General features: G+C 44.0%; 1 protein-coding gene across 1 annotated transcript in view; it reads left to right on the forward strand.

The window, feature by feature from the left end:
• The first annotated feature begins 2243 nt into the window (after positions 1-2243).
• The window catches only part of LOC117744350 (glycine-rich cell wall structural protein 1.0-like), a 31054-nt gene continuing 17518 nt past the window's right edge, over positions 2244-15779 (forward strand). The window contains exon 1 of the mRNA XM_034552554.1: positions 2244-2307. Coding sequence (XP_034408445.1) covers positions 2244-2307 — 64 coding nt within the window. The remainder of the gene's footprint in view (positions 2308-15779) is intronic.

The following is a 15779-nucleotide window of genomic DNA, read 5'->3' on the forward strand; positions in this document are numbered from 1 at the left end:
GTTACATTACATTATTATGTTACATTACATTATTATGTTAGGTTGTTATGTTATAACACAATACTATGTTACATTACATTATTATGTTACGTTGTTATGTTATAACACAATACTATGTTACATTACATTATTATGTTATGTTGTTATGTTACATTACATTATTATGTTATGCTGTTATGGTACTTTTGACATAACGTCTTTTTTACCTTCCCAATCCTTTCACAAAGGTAATCTCGTTGCATTGATATGACAGACAGCTTTTACACACAAATTGCCCCAACTATCCCTGGATTTAAAAATAAGTTTTTGTTTTTCATAATGCACCTTCATTTTGATCCATCTGCATCCTCATAAACAAACAACTCTATATGACCAGAGCTCTTACACCACAGTAGACAAGGTATGATGCTGGTAGGACGTTGTGGGTGAATCTAAAAAGCTAATTTTGCCAGTGGCCTTCTCACACCTCTGCCCTTCATGAACAGCCATTTCCATAAAGTGCTCCCCCCGGGAAACCAACAATAATAAATAGTTATTAGTAAATGCATTATGCCAGCACGTCCCTTTTGCCCTCTTGCCCCCCCTCAATAGCCAACCTACAAACACTCCCAGCACCACCGCAGCACCCAACCGGACCTGACATATGGGGGATGCATTTGTGTGTGTGTGTGTGTGTGTGCGTCTGACACATTTCACCACAGAGTACTGAATTCGTAAGGGAATTGGACTAATGCTCATAATAGCGCCAGCCATTAAAGCAAAAAGCTTTGGACGTTGTATGCCTGCCAAACTCATAACTGTTGTGATTTCATCTGATTGCCTGGTGCTTTTAGTTATGAAATCCTTTCATATTGCCTTTTTTTAATTCATCCAGTTATTTTGCAGTTTCCATTAAAGTGGTCTAAATTGATCTGGAAAAAAATGCAGATAATATAATCCCTGATGTTTAGTGATTCAACCTCTTCAATTAGCGATCCGAGTCTGGTCGCCTGTGTAATTGGAGATGATACTGCACTTTGGTTTGTAAGCAGCCATATTGCCTCAAATACAGCTACAAATGTTAGAGGCGTGCTTAGTCGACAGGAGCTTTACAATCCTAATCGATTTTGAGGTTGCATCTCACATTCTGCACAAGAAACTGCACATATGTTCTTCTTTCTGAAACATACGCACACTACACAATTTGAAATCACATTGTTCAGGATATAAAAATAAATGACAAAAAAAAAGCAAAAGGCAAAACGAGTCTGAACAAGAAATTGTTGCAAGGGACGTGGTGTCTGTTCTTCACCGTGAAATGGAGGCGGGGTCAAAGCTAGGGTTGGTAATGTTTAGGAATCAGCAAAGGTACGCCGAAAAAATAATGATCCAACCTAAAAACCCAGCCAACTCTTTTTCTATGAAAGTAGCTAGCAGCACTATCTCCATTCCCTTATCCAAACCGCTTATCCTATTCAGGGTCGCTGGGCGCGAAGGCAGGGCCCAGGGTTCAAGGCAGACAACCAATAGTCAGCAACACTGACCGCCCGTCGCTTCAGGCCTCCCTCCAAAGCCACGTCCCCAAAATGATGATAATGAACTTGATCATATCATAATGAATGCAAACAACGTACATAGCTATTGTTGGTTCTCACAGCTCTGAAGCTAGCAGCTAGTTGAAGCAATGAGAGCACAGGCCGATAGATTGGTAGATAGGCAGGCAGCAATCCAATCACTACATATGGGAGGGGCTTATTACCGTCTCGCTATAGCCACAGATACCAATGGTCCCACTCAGAAAGGACTGATGTCAACATCCTGATGAATATCAAACATATTTGATAATATGGGAGCAGCCCCAATGAGATTGGAAGTCTGGGAGGATTAATACTGGACGTACAAACCCTTCATGTTACCAAAGAGGCAGCGGCCATTCGTACCAACCAAGGTCCCAGACTGTATTTCCCCTCAGCAAAGGGGTGAAATCAGCCTAAAACTCATATCATCTGAGCCTGGTTTAAACTAGACTAGGCTCCACATTTAGATTGTGTTTTGTGTTTGAAGGCAACTCTTGACGGGCTAAATGGGTAACATCATGTGCCGTGTCATTCCCATCTGGACTCCTGGGAGCAGACATGGACATAAACACATATATTCTCTCTCCTCGCACATGCACAAACAGAATTACATCTCCATATAAGGAAACACAAGATTCTTTTCATAAAGAGACACTCCTAAACTAGTCTCTCCATGCAGATAGAAAGATGGGCGGTGGAGGGGAGAGCGAGGAGACAAAGGACCTGCACTTGTCAGGCCTCTTCAGCGTGGGTACCCTAAACAATGGTCCCTAAGTGCATGAACTTATTTACATCTCTATTGATTTTGGGGCACATAAGGAGTCTGGGGGAGTGGGGTGTGAGGGGAGACAGGCTGTCTAAATGAAGCTGTGCTGTTGTGGGTGTAAAAGCTTGGTCAGGAGGGCAGCTGGAGAAGCACTCAAAGATCTGGTATGTCTGACCGTCTGTATTTGTGTTTTGTCTGTGCGCCTATTCATCACTTCATTCGCCTCACACTCAATCCCAAACATTTGCTATATTTGTGAGGACTGTCATGGGTTATGCAACCTGAGGGGTATAACTTTAGATCTGGCCATAATTCAAATTCAGCCATCACAAACCCCAACCCTGGGATCCCAGAGACATGAGAACCATGTTAACGGCACTGTTACTACTGATCATTTAAAACAATATATTATATACTGCTATGTTTTACTTATTTGCCATTGGGATGAATGGTTGACCCCATAGATTCTGAACAGGTGTCATTGAGTTACCTTCGGCTACGTTTAGACCCCAAAACAAGCGCCTCTTACCAGGAGGTTAGTTAGGACTCTTTCATCAAATTCTATGATGTCATCAACCTAAAATTAAAAGATTAAAAAACAGATTGTGTTATTGGGGTTATAGAAATGCAATCCATGGACCAGTTCGATTGCTGAAGACCCCGTTGGTATTCAGGTATGTGCTCCCCTTTCTGTCCGGTGAGCAGAAGAGAATGTAACACCTCGTTCCTCATGTCATCTTTGGGTTTCCTGTTTTATTTTCTCACTCTCCTCTCCTTCTTGTTTCAGTTATCTGCTGTGTTTCCCATCAGGGTGATGACCAGCTTCACCTGGTCCCAGGTGCCCCTCCTCCTCCCTGCAGTATGCAGTCTGTGGTCTTTCTTTGCTGGAGTGGTCCAGCAGTGCTGTCCCTGTGATCTTTGGCTCCTGGTTTCCAACACTTCCATTGGATTTGTGAGCCCAACCTCTGCCAAGTAAAGTCTGGGTTTTTTGGAACTGTCCTGTCTCGGCTTGTGCTGTTGGACCAAAGAAGGCTGAACGTCAACAGAAACAAAACACATTTTGTGAATATTAATGATATTTTTGATACGCTTCGACTTTTGGACTAAACAACCCTATGGAGCTATTAGAAATATTAGATCATACAAGTTAGCGACAATCCCGCGCAGCCAATCAAATTGACCAATGGTATACTTTCCAAATTGTATAATTGTGCGTGTGTGTGTATGAAATAAAGTCAGACTTTTCACTATGAATGCTTCAATCAACAGCTTCAGTAAAACACAAAGCCAGGAGGACGGGTTCATGAAGAAGAGGAGTAGTGCACGATGTCAGCTGTGCATCAGGGAGGTTGTGCACGACATGCACGGCCATTGTGTTCACTGCTTCAGGTCAACAGGAAGCGTGAAGTGTGTTTTGATGTCAGTTTAACACTAACTGTGAGGGGCAGAAAAAGCTTTCCTTTAGTGTCTGGAGGCATTTAATGACTGGAATCAACTTACCTTTGATGAAGAATGACTAGTAGTGGAGATTGTGACATAAACATAATAGAATGCCCAACCTAGACATGTAACTATACCACAATTATGTCAATAAAGAGAGAAAAAAAACCTGTTACGGTTTCAGAGGGTTAATGTAGTGCGGGCCAAGCAGCTTTCTATCCGTTTGAGGAGATGTTGATGTTAATTAAACTCATCTTGCTCTTCTTTCACATGACCAGATGTGATGAGAATGAACGGAGACTATAAAGAAGTTACCGCAAATGAGAGACAGACAAAGACAAAGAAGGAAGGGAAACAGACAGAATGAATGAAAGTCAGAGAGAGAGAGGCGGAGCGGCCTAATTTGTACATGGCTGCTCAGTAAGGAGAGCAGGCTAATTGCTGGCTGAACGGGGCAGGCACAGGCTGCTCATGTCAAAAAGGACAGAGCCACTTATTAGGCATCAAAGTGCATTCATATCGCAGCACAAAGGAGATGGGGGGGGGGGGGGGGGGGGGGCGGGGGTGCGAGAGAGGTACAGACATGTGTAAATGGAGGATGGGTGTGGGTTAGCTAATGAATGTTGTCGAGAGGTGCATTATGGGACCCTCGAGCAGTGGGGATGACGGGCAGGTGGAAAGAGGCTACGAATGGAGGAAGTGAAACAAAAAGAGAGGATGTGAGAGTTTGGTTGTCGGGCCAGATGTAGAGAAGTCAAGAGAGTAGCGACCTGTCAATCACAAGGTAGCCACACCCCGAAGCATTATCTGCTTCTGTATCTAAATCTAAATTCACTGAATGAACATCATGCTGTATTTAAGACTTTGAAACGAGCAATTGAGAATTGTTGGATGTAATAAATCAAGTCAGAATTAGGATTATTGTCTCTAAGATTTAAATTAAAGCAAATCCAGGAATTTTGTCCTTAAATTGACAATTCCGCACCTCATGATTTGCGACCAATGCCAGTGCAGGAAGTATAGTATGTCCATCATGTAGCGAGCTGTAAAGGTGGAATTCCTTTTAGCTGACTGGACTGTGAGGCCGGAGAGGTTGTGCTATGTCACAGACCTGGTCTAACCTTACATTAACTGTAACTACAATGTCTCCCTAATGCTGTAGTTAACATATACAGGTCACTTTTAAAACATTGACGTTGGAAGACAAAAAGAAAAAACGCGTCACGGATTATAATCTGGAGTTTAGCAGTATCCTCAAATATCAATGTTCTTGATTAGCTATGGTGTCAAATAAATATGATCCCAAAGAATAATCTGCGGGGGTCAGTAGATGATTCACGGTTGGCCAGTGGCCCTACACCACGATGGTCTACGTACCCTTCTGGCGATGTGTTCTCAAAATAAACCTCCCACCTAGGTTTACTTAGTTGATGTAATGTTACAAACAAAAACAATACTTGGTTAAGTTGTTGCTGTTCACACCACGTCGTTGGAGGCCTGGTCGGGAACACAGCATTGGTATTTGAGTGAGGAGAGCAGGTTGACTAGTTTATGTTCATTCATTTTCTTGTATTTTTGTAGTGGCCTTTTTTTTTTTAAAACACTTTCAATACTTTCACCTAAAACATTCTGAAAAAAAATATGTAATGGTGGACAGCTCATATTGAGGTTTACTAGAAATGTACAGCTTCATTTTTGAGAAAATAACGTAGGAACCTTGGATCTAAGATACCGTCCAGACTGTCACGGCTCAGCCGACGGATGTCTCCTTTCTTATTATTTAAATTAATTTAGTAATTTAGTCGAGTTAGGCTTCAAGCAGGGTAACTGTTACATAAAAGGAGGAAGACAGGAGGCAACAATGTGTTGGATGCCATCCCCGTCTCCAACACACAGCAAAGAACACGCGGCCGGTCATCAGCTGACTATTCAGAAAACATCAATGCAGAAGTCAGATTTTGAGTTCTATCCATTTATCTCCTCTGATGAAGGACGAGCCCCCAAGAGGCAAATGTGTGATTTTGGGCTCAACAAAATAAATGGAAATTAATTGAATCTCACTCCGCTGTATCCCGGGGAACCAAGTGATTTCAGGAAACGCCATGCTGTCCACATAATACTGGTCCTGTTCAACAAAGAGGGAGTTTTTTGGGACCCACATCCGGTGGCGGTGCAGTGGGAAGTGGATCGTAAACTGCTGCTTCCATCCCAGATTCCTGTGTACGCAGTATATGAACCGGGGCACCAGAGGAGCCCAATAAATCCTGAAGTCAACCCCTTAGCTGTTTACACATGGCCGAGGCTGGCACTGGATGAAAGGCCGGCTACAACGCCTGGTTCTAACCACACACACACACACACACACACACACACACACACAGCCACAGCCCAACACCACCCCCCCCCCCCCCATCCTGGCCCGCTGCCCAGTGCCTATGGAGCGTTTATTAGAGAGGAGATTGAGCGGCATGTGCTGTCGCCCGAGCTGAAGGAATGTGCCCGGTCAACAGCAGATTACAGTGTGGAGGTATCCGTAACCAAGGGACTTGTGTGTATGCCTGCTAGAGGTAATACTGTGTGCATGTGTGGGTGCGTCTGCAAGCTCGTGTTTCAGTCGCTCCTGCCTGTATGTGTGTGAATATATACAAAAAATGTCCATATATTTATGAATTGTGACTGTGACGTGTTTTCACACACGTGCATGTCAACGATGGTTAATCTTTCTGTGTTGTTTTGCATTTAATAACAAAAACAAAGGGCGATACCATGTTGGCGTGTTTTTGAACGCCTCCTTTGAAATTACTTTTAAAAACAGCAAGAAAACGAAAGAAAATGCAAAAGAAATCACCATAAAACGCCTCAAAATGTCTCTATGATCGCAGAGACACGTCATTAACAACAACCACACAGATAAAAGGCACACATTGTAACACACAAACATACATTCAGTCCAGCAGCAACACACCAACCAATATATATCCATACTAAATTATCATCCTGGCACTCTCATTTATGGCGTTTGGAACATTCAAGCATCGGGGTCAGAGTCGTATCAGCGAAAGGTGAGGCCAAACAAATGAGATTATAGCTGAATTAGCTAATTATCATCATTTCCATTCCCTAGCAGCCTGTAATATCTACGGCATAATGGTGCTTGTCAGGTTTATTGTTGTGTTTGTCTGGGAAGCCTTTGCCCTCTGGTCTCACCTGCTGAAACACATCGACCATCCATTAGGATGCATTATGGAAATTCAATCTTTGTTGTTGTTTTTTTGTTGCAAGCCTTGATATGACAACTTTTCTCTGCTGGTTTTTTATGTGTTTTATTTTATTATTTTACACAGAGAGGAAAGAGAGAGCAGCGAAAGACGAGGAGAGGGAGGTGCAGAGAAAGATCAGGAAAAAGGGATGTGGGTCTTTATTCAAGGTTAGATCGGGCCTGAATTTGTGAAGGAGTACCTATTAGAGACAGACCTTTCAGAGGAAAATTGGACGGTCTAGCTTTTAAGGACGACATGCAAATTCATGTCAAAAAGGCTTTTAGTCAGAAGGACGGGGGCCGCAGAAAAGGCAGTTGTGTTACATTCATACATGCTGATGTGCACTCTCATTGAGGATATCGCATGAAGAAAAAATATTGTTTTCAATATATTTTTACTTGCTGATAACAAAACAAACACATGCTCCTTCATGGACGGAGAAAATACTGGTTTCCCTTCAATGTCACAAAACCCTGTTGTAACTTCAAAAGTGCTTCGTAACTGCACTTGAAACCAGGTTCTTTGGCGTCTCCCAACACTTTAATACTCCTACTCCTCGAGGCTACAGAACTAGACGAAGGGACACGAATGGTCAAACTCAACGATACCTTGACTCCCGTCTCTGATATGTGCCGAGATTACATTTTGGACAGACTCTAGCTGTTTTGTAAGTTTGGGGGCTCTGATGAACCCACAGCCAACCAGCTGGTGAGTACTGACAACCTTTCTCACTCTCATCTCACAGGAATGTAGACCATCATCAGGGCAGAAGAGTCAGCTCAAAGAGGAGGACTTTCACCAAGGAGACCCTTGTTTGTGTCCTGTGTGAAACGTAATGCTAATTTACATTAATGTATAATTTGCTTATCTAACTTCTTACTTGCCTTACACGCAGTGGGACACATGCACAGATTCCATTCAACCGATGTGTGTCCACTAGAGTCCTCTTTTGGTATCGGCATCTCTTTAAGGGAAACTGGTATTGGTACTAGAATGATGATTCATTTATTTATTTAACGATACCCAGCCGTAACATGCAGGCCCCACTGTATCGCTCACAGTGGGGCCTGAAAGAAAGAGCGCCATGCTCCCGTGGGGGGTTCCTCGGGGTCTTTAGTACTTTTCACTCTCCAGGAGAATCTGATTGCAGATATGAAAAGTCCGGTCACGTTATGTGACCTGAAGATGTTCTTTTGGACCCGCTGGTCCACCAAGTCTGCACAAAGCGAGCTGTGGCCCTCCTGGGATCCGTGGAGCTGCAGATCAAACAAAGAGTTGGAGATGGACACTATCCCCCTCAGCCTGGTGACACCGACGGCTCACATGGAATAATGTATCCAAGCATGTGCTCTGGAGCAGACACAAGTCCACACTCATACATTCACATCCACTTAACATCATTTATTTGCTTTATTCTTAAATGTGCTATTATCCGGGCATCCCTCTAACAGTCTCGTCTCTCTTGCCTCTCTCCTCTTTTTTCGCGTCCAGCCAGAAAGCGGAGGGTCTTTCATTTTTCATCCTGACACCCTTGTCCTTCAGCCTATTGATTGGCCACCGAGCCGACGAGACCCTGTCCGCTACTAATAGAAAGTGAAGTTCATCAGCCTTTCCCTTCTCCTGACACACACACATGCACAGACGCTAACTCAGCCCTCCACCCCCATCAGCAGACACCCGGTGATCTACTGTAGAGGCCAGCTAACTAACCTTTGTGGCGCTATCCTCACTTCCTGCCAAGACTGGCTCCTCCTAAAAGTCTATTTATTAGTTTGGGCTGGTTTTGTCCCTGAGTTCATGTCTCCCTGTTTATTATCAGGCTTGGTTCCCCTTTTTATGACTATTGTTGTCTCACTGCTGTATTTCAGTTGCATTTCAGGTCAAATGCAGATTAAGATGTCTTGAAATTAAGTTTCCAGTCGTTCTCTTTGATAAAAGACAGTAATGACTTAGAAAAGCACACCTAGACTCAAAGGGTTGGATAACAGAGATATTTATTCACTTGGTAACCTAAACTGTCCATGCTAAATACTCATTGCACTTTGTTCTCCTAAATAGATTGTACAGGGCATTCTGTTTGTTTTTTTACCAAATTGAGTTAACTGAATTCAAAAAAGGCATTTGTATTTTCATAAGCAGGGCTGGGAAAGCAGGGGCGTTTGGAGTCAAATTAGAGCCCACTGGCTCCTCGAGGATGAACATGTTTTGCATCTTTTCAAGCTCTATATCTTTTTTTTTTACTTTTGGGCAGCACAATAAGCTTTAAGAAGAACATTGTTAAACTATACTGTTGTTCTGGTGATATCATGGAGTGGTATAAGCATACATTTGGAACCCTGTTTCTGGAAACGTGACAAATTAAAGTCCAATATTTCCTGTTTTGGGCTTCACCAACTACTGAATGTCCCGTGTTCACCAGCTAGTCGTCAATGTTGTTAATCTGTCCGAAGTGGAGGGGGACCAGATGCATTGGCCAGAGCGACTGGAACACGAGCTGGCAGATCCGTCTGGACCATCGGTTAACCTGCAGCTTCTTTGGTCATTCCAAAGACGACCTCTTGTCCAGAGACAACTTTTAGGAATGCAATACTCAGATTAGAACGGCAACTATTCACTTCTTTTCAACAAAATGTTCATGAACCGGACTGGACACTTGATGACAGTTAACCACTGTTATTTCAACCAGTGAAACACGGCCATTTATTCATACCAAAATGTCACATATTGTTACTTAAATTCACAAAAAGTCCTCGAGAACCCCGAGGCTCTAAAGAGTGCCAATTTACCATCACATCTGTTTTAATGAGCTCTCTGGGCTTGCTCTGCTCCTGTGACACACACTGTGGCTTTGCTTACATTCTACAAGCAACTGTGACATTATGAAAAGGCATTTCCACCTCTCACTAAGCACTTTTTTCTAGTGCAGGAAGTTCTCTGCACTTCTGGGGGGGGGGGGGGGGGGGGACGGGACCTTGGCTGCATCCAACACAGACTCAAACTTTGCAGGCTGAAGGCTAAAACTAAAACCCATATTGAGGTGAAGGAACATGCTCACTCATTTTCTTCCCTGTCGGCCTCTCCTCTGTCAGGTCTTAAGCCGAGACCAATTGCTCCTATTAGTGAGTGTGGCAGGCCGCTGACAGGCGAGTCAATATCCATGAGAAGGCCACTTCATTAATGATTCCTACTTGTGCAGAGAGATGGAGGGGCCAGAGAAAGTGGCCTCTGACAGGCCACAGACAAACAGACTTATTTTCAACAAGACACAACCAAATAGTGCATTTTGTTGGAGGGCCAAATTAAGCGCAGATGAGAAAGATGAAAAGATAACCATGTGAAAGCTGTAATTATTATTTCTTCTATATGCAGGTCCTTTACAAATGAATGCCATTTCATCGGGCGTCCAAATGGATGTCGGACAGAGTAGCGTTTCATGTTCAGCCCACAAGAAGAACGAGCCTCAGGATGCAGCACACGGCCTGAAAGCGGCCGCATTGGCGCCGCACTGGCCGATATCTGATTAACGAGAATAATAAAGAGCGTCATCGCCGACACGTTTCCTGCATACACCAATTACTGCTCTAGCGTGATTGGTCGATACAACTCGGACGACAAACAGGCTACAAACGCAAACCAGATCGCTGCTGATCCCAAAAGATTCGACATGTTTATAAAGATTATTCACTGTTTTCAACGGCAACATAGTCTTTGTGTAAGTAGCTAAAGTAGAGCTGTGATGGCAACGAACAGGAAACACTTCTCGTTAAGACATATTTTTAGAATTGATAAGACTAAGTTGAATTCTTGTTTGCAAAAGTTTCCCCATAGATGTGTAACGTCATGCTATCCCAGCAGTGCTGAGCCAGGAGAGAATTGTTGCAGAATGAGTTACAGCAGCTCTTTCCTGGAGGCAGCAGCGCGGTGGAGCTCCGACAGCATGGAAAGAGAAGCTGATAAAAGCATTTCAGTGGATCACAAGTTGTTTAGATAAGTTGCTCTTTACAGACATCCTTTTTAACACACACGCACCAACACAGCACAGGTACACACACACCTGCCTTTAGCCCTTGTTTTCCGTCATGTCGCGGGCGCTCGTCAGCAGGTGTGTGTTCCAGGGTGAACTGATGTTTCTGCCCCGCACGACATGGGAGAGCTATCTGTGTAATAGAATTATCTGGAGAGGCCACTCAAAATTAACATAATATGGACTCAAAATGTAAATTGTCTTTCTGTGAAATGTAACGTGCATGTGAATCTGCTCTCTTGCTCCTCTCTGTCTTATCATCCGCCCTTTCTCTCTTCTCTCTCACACACACACACACACACACACACACACACACACACACACACACACACACACACACAACCTCTTCTTTATTTCCTGTGCCTGGGAACAGATAACAGAAATCCTCAGTGTTGATGTGGGCGCACACACTTGCACACATTTTGGGTGCAGATCCTTGGGAGGTGTGTGTTCCGCTGACACGTGTGAAGCTAAATGCCAGCGTACCATTTAAGAGAGAAAGGGCAGCGGCACATCCAACCTTTGTAGTGTGTCATTCAGTGGCGTTCACAGCCGTTCACATATAAAAATGAGGTCTCCTCTGTCCCGGGGAGCAGTGGATACCTTTCTCCCATCAGGAAAAGGAGGGGAGGGGTTGTTAACAACCACTTAGACATCTGTCAAATGGAGAAATGGTTGAAAAACATCAGCAGGATAGGTTTTTTTGTCTTTTCGTTATCCTATAATTTCATTTAATCATGTAGATATGCTGAGAAATTAATCTTACCATTCTATCCTGTGACTTATTTCCCAATATAAATTATACCAGCCATCCCTCATTCTTTCTTTGTTTCCCGTTTCCCGTTGGATGAAGCCACAACCCCCCCCCCCCCCCCCCCCTCCTGCTATGAAAGTACACGGCAAAGGGAAAAGGCCACCTCTTTGTCACTAAACGCCTCTCCCATTCATTCACGTGGCAGCAGAGTAGTACGTCTTTTCCCACACAGTAAAATGCCAGATTTGAAAGCCCCTCTATTCAATTAATGTGTAGAGTCAGATTGTGTGCTGCCTCTAATCCAGCGTTTTATTGTCAAATAAGAACATCTCTAATTGTGCGGGATGGGAAGGTCTTTTGGCAGCGAGTTGGAATCAGGAACATTTTCATTGTGAGGTGAAAGATTGGGTCGTCCAGTCATCGGGAGGTCGGTGGTTGAATCCTCGGCTCCACATGTCAAAGTGTTTTTGGGCCAGATACTGAACCCCAAATTGTTCCATGGGTGTGTGAGTGTGTCAATGGTTAGATTATAATCTAATGAGCAGGTGACACCTTGTATGTCAGCCTCTGCCATCAGTGTTTGACTGTGTTTGACTGTGTTTGACTGTGCTAAATGTGGCATGTAGTGTAAAGCGCTGTATGAATGCAAGACCATTAACCATGGTCCACCTTTCAATTCAATTCAATTCAGTTTATTTTGTATAGCCCAATATCACAAATTACAAATTTGCCTCAGAGGGCTTTACAATCTGTACACATACGACATCCCTGACCTTTGACCTCACATCGGATCAGGAAAAACTCCCCAAAAATAACCTTTCACAGGGAAAAAAGGGAAGAAACCTTCAGGAGAGCAACAGAGGAGGATCCCTCTCCCCGGATGGACAGATGAATAGATGTCATGTGACCAGATGAACAGAGTTACAGAGTTACATAAACACATTACATGAATATGACAATGTATGAATTCACCTCTAATGTAAAGATCCATCTGGAATCTTCAGTATTGACACCGTAGAGTGTGCATCCAGGTGTGCTGTGCCTCATAGGCTTACACACCACTACCACATGGCGGCCTGGTGTTCCCATACATTGATTACAACAGAAACATATTTTCTCCCACATTTAGTTTGTTTTTGACGTATCACAAATACTTTTCTAATCACAGTCCAGTGTAGTCCATATGGGCAATAGGTCGGGGTGGACCCATGGGCAAGAGGACTTTCACCAAGTAGACTGCTGTTCATGTCCTGTGGGAAACCAACACATCTTATTTCAATTCTGTCCGTTACTTAACAAACACACTTTGCCAAAAGGTGGGACATCAGTGGGACATCAGTGAGACATCAGTGGAACATCAGTGGGACATCAGTGGGACATCAGTGAGACATCAGTGAGACATCAGTGGGACATCAGTGGGACATCAGTGGGACATCAGTGAGACATCAGTGGGATATCAGTGGGACATCAGTGAGACATCAGTGGGACATCAGTGGGACATCAGTGAGACATCAGTGGGACATCAGTGAGACATCAGTGGGACATCAGTGGGATATCAGTGGGACATCAGTGAGACATCAGTGGGATATCAGTGGGACATCAGTGGGACATCAGTGGGATATCAGTGGGACATCAGTGGGATATCAGTGGGACATCAGTGGGACATCAGTGGGATATCAGTGGGACATCAGTGGGATATCAGTGAGACATCAGTGAGACATCAGTGGGACATCAGTGGGATATCAGTGGGATATCAGTGGGACATCAGTGGGATATCAGTGGGATATCAGTGGGACATCAGTGGATATCAGTGGGACATCAGTGGGACATCAGTGGGATATCAGTGGGACATCAGTGGGATATCAGTGGGATATCAGTGAGACATCAGTGAGACATCAGTGGGACATCAGTGGGATATCAGTGGGACATCAGTGGGACATCAGTGGGATATCAGTGGGATATCAGTGAGACATCAGTGGGACATCAGTGGGACATCAGTGAGACATCAGTGGGACATCAGTGAGACATCAGTGGGACATCAGTGGGATATCAGTGGGACATCAGTGAGACATCAGTGGGATATCAGTGGGACATCAGTGGGACATCAGTGGGATATCAGTGGGACATCAGTGAGACATCAGTGGGACATCAGTGAGACATCAGTGGGACATCAGTGGGACATCAGTGGGATATCAGTGGGATATCAGTGGGACATCAGTGGGACATCGTGGCGTAGCTGACATTACTGAGTAAGGAAGCTAACCTCTTGACGGTCCCCTATTTGTGCCTCTGTTCATCAGACCAAAGATGAATGTTTCATCGCAAAGTGCGAAGGACAGTGAACACACCTCACCTCTCAGGAGATATGACAAATGGTAAACAAACTATTTGTTAAGCGCTTCTCTCGTCTTCTGACACTCAAAGCGCTTTGCACTGTGATCCATTCACACATGCTGATACCATGCAAAGTGCCACCTGCCCATCAGGACCAAATTAATTCACATTCATACGCAGAAAGCACAACAATCAAAGCAATTTGGTGTCCAAGGACAATTCGACATGTGCTGGATGCCGGGGATCGAACTGCCTTTGACAAACAGCTCTGGAAGTTATTGTTTGCAGTCCCATTCCACTCACTCTCCGTGTGGTTGCCTAATGGAGATGTCCTTTGCCCGAGTTGAGGTTACATTGTTGTCGGTCAATACGACCAGCTCCAACCAATTGCAACACGTTACAACAGGTAAAGCCATCATCACATGCAGTTACATCGCAACTCCAATAAAATCCAATACCAACTCCAATTCAAGCTACTTGACCAGATATACACAGGATATTGTTTGTCTCTGGTTTCACTTGCTAACGCAATGCAGATTTTATACAGTAAAAGGAGTAATAATCAAATTGTATAGATGTCACAAAGTATGGAAAGTACTCTAACTCTCTGTTTTGGCACTCCGCATGAACAAAAGGGGAATTGTGTCTGAGCACCAGAGCCCGTTTAGAAAACCTCTCCTCTAACTGGAGAAGGGTGTGCCAGTCTGCTCCCTGCAGACCGGGTACCCTCAAGGGCCCAGCCATACGACCCGGGTCTTCACCAGGAGTGTGGCCGGTGTACTGGCTGGAGCGGGGCCGGTGACGCTGCTGGGGCACTGAGCGCTGACCCTACCGCCGGACCCGATGGCATGTCGAAGGCGGAGCTCTGAATCATGATACCAATCATATTGTGAGATTCTTGCCAACACGCAGCCCTGGTGATGATTCATAGCTTATATTTTAACTTCAAAGTATATCTCTTCATGCCTTTGAAACCCTTTTATGTTTTGACCAGACTATAATCTGTGGCTTGTACCACGACTGGCCAATTCAAAGGCCTTTAAATCGTTAAAATGTGCAGTCATTTACATAAACCAAGACATCATTCCCTGTAATACAGTACTAATGTAGTAGCTTTAAATGGTTGTATTGAAGAGTGTAAAGACTCAATGCTGACAGTACCTTTAAAGGCACAACTGCTTTTAAAGGAGCTTGAACTGTTGAGCTCTTGTCAAGCGTTACTACCACTGTGATGAAGTTCAAGGGTTGTTCTCCTCTGAAGGGAGTGTGTGTACACCAGACATGCAAACATCAACATCTATTTATTTTCCTTACATTTTTCTCTCTTTTCACAGGAGCCTTCAAAGACCTTGCGGTTGCACTCCACACATTATTGCTGCATTACTCAAAAGCAATGTTTCCATTGTTCACTCATGAATACGGGCTGCTGAACTACACAAGCAGACTGAAGGTGGCTTCTCGTAGCTGCCAGAAAACAGAGGACTGTTATGCACAAGAGCCACAATGCAGGGCTTTGAGTAAAAAAGCATTCCTTCACTGCATCTTTCTCAAAAAAATACCATGTATTAATTGAGTGCACTTATAATCTAATGGAATGTAACTCTTATGAACTAAATAGTAAATAGTTTGTACTTTCAGTAGTCCA

The sequence above is a fragment of the Cyclopterus lumpus genome, chromosome 15 (genome assembly GCF_009769545.1).
Source record: "Cyclopterus lumpus isolate fCycLum1 chromosome 15, fCycLum1.pri, whole genome shotgun sequence".
NCBI classification, from domain to species: Eukaryota; Metazoa; Chordata; class Actinopteri; order Perciformes; family Cyclopteridae; genus Cyclopterus; species Cyclopterus lumpus.